The following is a 7,294-nucleotide window of genomic DNA, read 5'->3' on the forward strand; positions in this document are numbered from 1 at the left end:
ATATATATATAAATGTTGTTATATATATCCTTCTATCCTGATGATTAATTTTTTTTCTTTATTTAAAGAGTTTTCAGGACCCTCACATCTCATTGCAGTGGCTCTTGGGATCCTCTGTTTACTTCTAATCATGATAATCATAGTGTTGGGAACAATGTGTAAGTAACTGAAATACATTCTTTGAGTCTGAGTAATAGCACTAATCACCAATGTTGCAGTTATTAACAATCGGTTGTTCCCTGGATATCATAAGGGAATGTTTCAGATGGCTTTTTCTTGGTGATTTTTTCCTAGACACAGCACAGTATTATTTTCACTTCACTTACCCATTTCATTGACTCTGCAGCCTCATTCTTTATCATACAGGTAATATTCCTTTTGATATAGGACTTAGTAATATTCTGCGTTCTGAGTTTCGATCATTGTGAATCTTAGATAAACATTCTTTAAGAAACAACTGTTTGAAATAAATTATGACTTTCTTTTATTTTTCTATAATCTCATTTATATGTGGACTGTAATGAACAAACTAAACTGATGAACAAAATAGAAACAGAGGCATGGATACATGGAACAGACTAACAGCTGTCAGAGGGGAGGGAGGATTAGGGTGGTGGATGAAAGAAGGTGAAGAGATTAGCCAAAGAACATATATGCATAACCCACAGACACAGACAACAGTGTGGCGATAGCTAGAGGGAAGGGGGTGGTGGCTGGGTGGAGGTGGGCAAAGAGGTGGGGGAAGGGTAAGGGGATATTTATAATAGTGTCAACATTAAAAATAAAGCTAAAAAAAGAATACAATGAAGAAATGATTTAGTAAAAATTTAGAGTGATTCTGTACATAGATGTTAGAATCTTGAGTCCATTAACTTTTATTTTTTATTTGAATTCCTTGATATCTTTAGAGGAAATCAGTAATATATTGCACTCAGATAAAGTGACATATTGGGATCTTCCTCCTTTTTCCTGTGTTTATCCTAGTTAATAATAATGGTGCTATTTCTTCATGTGTCTTAGTGCAGATTTTCATACTCAGAAGATGTGTTGCTAAAAGTTGGCTAACTGATTTTTACTTTGGTACCTATTTTTAAATAATGTGCTATCAAAATGAAACTATACTGAATGGTATCATAATTTTACTCAGATCTCTTATTTTATTTATTCTAGACTTAAATTGCTAACAGTGAGAAGTTTGATGTTTTCATTTCTATCATCAACTTACTGAGGTGTTACTTTCTAAATGTCAAATTGCTAATTAAAGTAATGAAATCGGTTGATTGTCGAAGTGAGATTTTTTCTCTTTACTTTCAGCATTTAAGCATTATGAGTACCCTTTTGCATTTTATCTATTCTATTAATTTTAGTTTTTCAGTGTAATCAACAAAAACATCAACAAGATGACATTTTACAAAACCACATTATGCAAAACAACAACTGCTTAACAAAGCAACATTTGGCAAATACGACTCCAGCGTCTGACATTCTCGAAAACAAAACAGTTCAGTGGGAAAAGAAACCGGTCTCACCATTAATAGAAGAGAAGACATGTCATAGAAAAAAGAAAATCTCTTCAAAATCTTTGCAACATACAGGTATGAAGGAACTCTCCAGTGAGAGACTGCATGATTTTACATTATTTCTTCTTCAGAAGCTTCAAAGTTAATAACAGGCTTGTTATATGCTAGTTATCTAGGTCTACTGGGGAAATTTAATTTATGCCTCTTTGAAATAATATGGGTATTTGAGATTGCTTTTTTGAATATGGGATTGAGACCCCAAGAGCCATGGTTAGATTAGCCGGGCCCTGTATTCCCCAAAAGTTAATGGCAGTTCTTGCCTTTCTACTGCTTCCAGAGGTGAAATAATATGTTAGCTCCCTTGAAAATTCAGATTATTTTGGACCTGTGGGCAAATTTGTCACTTCTACTTTGTTGCTGAAGTGGATGCTATCAATAAAAATAGACTTAGGCTGCAATGGGCATAAAGCCTTTTATTTGAATGCTGTTGTAAAGATAATTGTAAGTGTGTGTGTGTGTGTGTGTGTGTGTGTGTGTGTGTGTGTGTGTCTTGTTTTTCCATTCTGCCTTGACTTCAGATTTTTGGTCGGTTGTGATCAATATGCATTCCCTACAATACACCTGCAAGATTTGTCATAGTGCTGATGTTTGTGCAACTCTGTATGGTAATACCTATAAAAATTACAAGAGGTAAAAATATTAATTTCATACAATAAATTCTGTTATCATGCATAACAATGGAGTGAATTGTCCTGGTTATCAGCAATTAATACATATTTGTTTAGGATTTAGAGTTACAAAGAGCTTTTGCATATTTAATCTCATTTAGGCATGGTAATCAGTGGAAATTATTGTTTCCATTATTAAAGCATCAATAATATTTTAAAAACTTGGTATATTGTAAAATACATAAGAGATAAAGAAAAAAAATTCCAAATAATGTTATTTAGAAGACATTCCAGAAATTTATTTGAATTTTATTATTCTTTAAGCAGCTTATTGAGATATTAATAATATTTTAAAAACTGTATATATTTAATGTATACAATTTGATGACTTTGGATATATACATACACTTGTAAAATGATCTACAATTAGGGTAATATCTCCCAAAGTTTCCTCATGTTCCTTTTTTATTTTTGTGGTACATACAATCTCTCCTTTTACCAAGTTTTTATTTTATTTTTTGATCCTCATCTGAGGATATTTTTCCATTGATTTTTAGGGTGAGTGGTAGAGAGAGGGAAAGATAGAGAAAAACATCAATGTGAGAGAAACACATCAATTGGCTGCCTCCTGCATGAGCCCTGACCAGGGCCCAGTCTGGGGAGGAGCCTGCAAGTAAGGTATGTGCCCTTGACCGGAGCGAACCTGGGACCCTTTGTCCTCAGGCCAACACTCTATCCACTGAGCCAAACTGCCTAGGGCTTCTTACCAAGTTTTTAGGTGCACAATGCAATATTGTCAACTATAGGCACTATGCTGTATAGCAGATGTCTAGAATTTATTCATCTTGCATAACTGAAGCTTTATACCCATTGAGCAACTACCCATTTCTCCCTCCTACTTGCCCCTGGTAACCACCATGCTATGTTCTGTTTCTCTGAGTTTGACTGTTTAAAATACCCCATGTGACTGCATTCATGTAGTTTTTGTCCTGTGTCTGGCATATTTCATTTAGCATAATATCCTCAAGGTTCATCCATGTTGCTGCATCTGGCAGGATTTCCTTCTATTTAAGGCTGAATTGTACTTCAAGTAGGTATAGACCACATTTTTAAGTCCATTCATCTGTTGATGGACATTTGGGATGGCTCCATATCTTGGCTATTGTGAATAATGCTACATTGAACATGGGAGTGCTGATGTCTCTTGGCATTCCAGAATTTTGATGAACCTCATGTTATCATTATTGGTAGCTATTAAGATTTTATTTAGTTATAGAAGGCTGATAAATATATTGTAACAAGAAGTTTAATGTTTTACCTTATATGTTGTAGGCAAACTCATTGAAGAACTCTGGTCCTGTTGTGGGGTAAACTGTTACCTTTTTACCACTGAAAAGAAAAACTGGATGGAATGTAAACAGACTTGCCAAAATAAAGGATTATCTCTTTTGAAGATAGACAATGAAGATGAACTGGTATCATGGATGATTATATTCACTTTTATTCTCTTGGACTTTGTCTCCCACTCTCACACCCAAAAAAATGGAGGATAGGGGGAGGGGCCCAGAAAAAGGAACCTTCAGCTATTCTTTGTGTTGTGTCTGTTGAGTGAGCAAAAGTAATACAGTTAAGAGGCTCTCAGGAGACTATGCCTACTAACAGGAACACGATCTTGTTATTTACTAAGCATGCAGTACATATTACCTATCATGATCATTATTATGTGCAAAGTGGAAACCCCTTAGAGCAGTGGTCTGCAAACTGCAGCTTGGGAGCCACATGCAGCTCTTTGACCCCTTGAGTGTGGCTCTTCCACAAAATACCGACTTCTGCGCATGGGCCACGAAGTTTCAATCGTACTGTACTTGCGCGCCTGCACGTGGTATTTTGTGGAAGAGCCACACTCAAGGGGCCAAAGAGCCGCATGTGGCTCGCGAGCCGCAGTTTGCCAACCACGGCCTTAGAAGATGCATTTTGGGTCTTTGCAATCATCTTTCTTTCAAGAAAAACACTCACAGAGAAATATGCCTCACTTTTGATGAAGTACTTAATTGTACAGACTGGAACCAGCAGTTATTTCTCCCAATAAGGTGACAACTGAAATCCTGGAGTAACATGGTCGAGTAGTTACTACAAGGAATCCAGGAGCCAGACTGCCTGTGGTCAGTTCCAGCTCTGGCACTTACTAGTTCGTTAACCTTGGTAAATGACTTATCCTCTCTTAGTTTCAGTTTCCCCACCTGTCGAAATGGAAATAATGATGAGAAACATAAAAGTGATAACAGTTTTACAGTTTTAGCCTCATGGTGATTTTCATTGCATCTGCAGGCAACATTTACTTGATCAATATTCTTTAAAAAGTTTTTTTATTGATTTTAGAGAAGAAGGGAGAAAGAGGGAGAATTAGAAACATCAATGATGAGAGAAAATCATTGATTAGCTGCCTCTTGCATACACCACACTGGGGATTGAGCCAGCAACCCAGGCATGTGTCGTGACCAGGAATCGAACCGTGACCTCCTGGTTCACACAATTTATATACAAATCCAAAAGATGTTTTAAATCATAATGCAGAAGATTTTATCTTGCCATGAAATATTTTCTGTATTAGATGCAGTAAAACAGTTAAATTTAAACCTATATTTACAAAACACATTTAGTCATTTAATTAGACGTTATGTATTATGTCACTTTGATTTTACATTTTTGGACTAGTAAATATTCCTAAATTCTCCCCCATTTTCCTCTACCCCTTCCAACTACTAAACTATAGCAAGGTTTCCTCTTATGAGGCTGAAGGCTGTAATGTACACCTCCCCACATACTCTTATTTTAATATATTTGTTTTGAAGATTCCTTCTTTCACTTAAAATATGCATAATTATTTTTCTATGTACTTAAATATTTTTATGGAGCATGCTTTTGAATCAGTTCACAAAGTATCAAATTATTTTATGTCTCCTATTGTTAGATATTTAGATTTTAATTTTTCCCATGTTTTAAATAATCTATGATGCTTGCAACCATTTAAAAAAATATATATTTTTATTGATTTCAGAGAAGAAGGGAGAGGGAGAGAGAGATTGAAACATCAATGATGAGAGAGAATCATTGATTGGCTGTCTCCTGACCTCCCCCCTGCTCCCGACTGGGGATCAAGCCTGCAACTGGGCATGTGCCCTTGACAAGAATCAAACCCGGGACCCTTCAGTTCCCACACTGACGCTCTATCCACTGAGCCAAACCGGCCAGGGCTCTTGCAGCCATTTGTGATACAAATAATGTACTAGGAGAAAATTATGTTGGAAAATGAAAATACAAGAATTGAGGGTAGAAAACTTTCTAGAAAGGAAGTATATAGGATGATGTGGGGAGCAGCAGAGGACTGGTCACCAACTCAGCTGGCTGCTTTTCCTGTCATCTCCATTCATCTAACTGATGGAAATTTAGTCACACATGTTGTGATTCCTTTACAGGCCTTCCTTCAATCCCAGACTTATAAAAATAACTACTGGATTGGATTGTCATTTAATGAAAAGGAAAGTAAATGGGAATGGATTGACAAGGGCACACCTGGAATGTAAGTCTCTGAAATGCATCCAAGCTATAATATCGGTGTTGGGGTTGGGAGTATTGTTTCTAAAAAGTGTCTTCTCTCATTTCACACAGCTTAACTCATTTTCAAGTAGAGGTTATTGATAAGAATAAGCAGAATGACTAAGAAAGTGTTTTAAGAAGTACAGTTAAAAAAAGAGAGAAGTATCATGCAGTTATTAATAATAAAATTATGATGCTAAACACATGCTCAGAAAATTATGTTATGAGGTGCACAGGATTTTAAAAATCATAAAGTGACATGAAATGATTGGATCATCCTGATTTAGCCATAGTGATCCCTCCCATAACCGCAAATGAATATTTTGAGTATCTCCAAAATTCATTTGAAACTTTTTTTTAGTTTACATATCTATGCGTATATATTATTTATAAAATATAAATTTAAGCTATTATATACACACACAGACACCTTCCCCATAGTCCTATTTAGAAGTGCAGCATTTTGTAAACTCTTGGGTTTACATTAAGATATAATCTGCTGTCAAACTGTTCAATGATTTTAAAAAAATTATAACTATTATATTTTTGTTTCTAGAAATTCTGTTTTATGTTTTATTTTTTTAATTAAATTCTTTGTTGTTGAAAATATTACACATGTCTCCTTTCCCCCCCATTGACCTCTCCCTACCCACTCCCACCCTCCCGCACAGGCCCTCAACCCTACTGTCTGTGTCCATTGGTTATGCTTATAACTGTTTTATGTTTTCCAATCTCCTTGCTAGTTACTCATATTTTCAAGCTGTTGTTTATTTCTTTAATGATAGTAAACATCTTATTTTATCCTTGATATGTGATCATTCTAATATTTGAAGTTTTATGGGACTAATCTATTGTTTCTGCTGGTTGCCGTTCATAATGCCATTTTCTTTGTAGTGTTTAGTGATAGTTTTTTTTCCATTTTGAATTGTTATGGAAATTATTTGAGAACTGAGAAGACAGTGACTTCCTCAAGAAATAATCTGCTTTTGTTGGATACCTCGGGGCATTATAAATCTGGGTCACTTCTAATTCTAAAGTTGGGCCCTGCAAGTCATGTAGTAGTTCTGGGCTGCAAACCTACACAAGATGTCATGCAGGAAATTACCTTGATGTAACTAAGGCCTGTGAGTACCCACGCCAGGCAAACTATCCCAGAGGTCACAGAGCAGAAGGCTCATGGGCCATAGTAAGATGCTCAAATTGCATGGTTAATTAAACCGATCACGCTCTGCAAAGGGGACGAAATGGGATAGCTTGTCACACTCGGGTAGGGTTGGGTAGGTTGTCACACTTAGGATAAAGTGCAAGTAAATGAAGGGATCACTTGAATCCTGGGTTGTACAGTCTTCATATGGCCTGACTCAACCTGCTGCAAAACCCTTTCGTGATGGTGTGGTTTCTAGAGCCCGACTTGAGGTTTGAGTAATGGGCAGAAGGTTCTGGTGGCCGGCACACACCTTTTCTGTATTGGGGCGATGCAGGAGTAGGTTAAGCCTGGCCACAGCTGCA

At 36.3% G+C, this 7,294-nt stretch overlaps 1 protein-coding gene across 1 annotated transcript in view; it reads left to right on the plus strand.

The window, feature by feature from the left end:
- Positions 1-7,294, plus strand: part of KLRD1 (killer cell lectin-like receptor subfamily D, member 1) — an 18,437-nt gene that overhangs the window by 3,099 nt on the left and 8,044 nt on the right. Inside the window, exons 3-6 of the mRNA XM_005866842.2 lie at positions 69-158; positions 1,368-1,595; positions 3,521-3,663; positions 5,665-5,768. Coding sequence (XP_005866904.1) covers positions 69-158; positions 1,368-1,595; positions 3,521-3,663; positions 5,665-5,768 — 565 coding nt within the window. The remainder of the gene's footprint in view (positions 1-68; positions 159-1,367; positions 1,596-3,520; positions 3,664-5,664; positions 5,769-7,294) is intronic.

This window comes from Myotis brandtii, unplaced genomic scaffold, assembly GCF_000412655.1.
Source record: "Myotis brandtii unplaced genomic scaffold, ASM41265v1 scaffold237, whole genome shotgun sequence".
In the NCBI taxonomy this organism is placed as follows: Eukaryota; Metazoa; Chordata; class Mammalia; order Chiroptera; family Vespertilionidae; genus Myotis; species Myotis brandtii.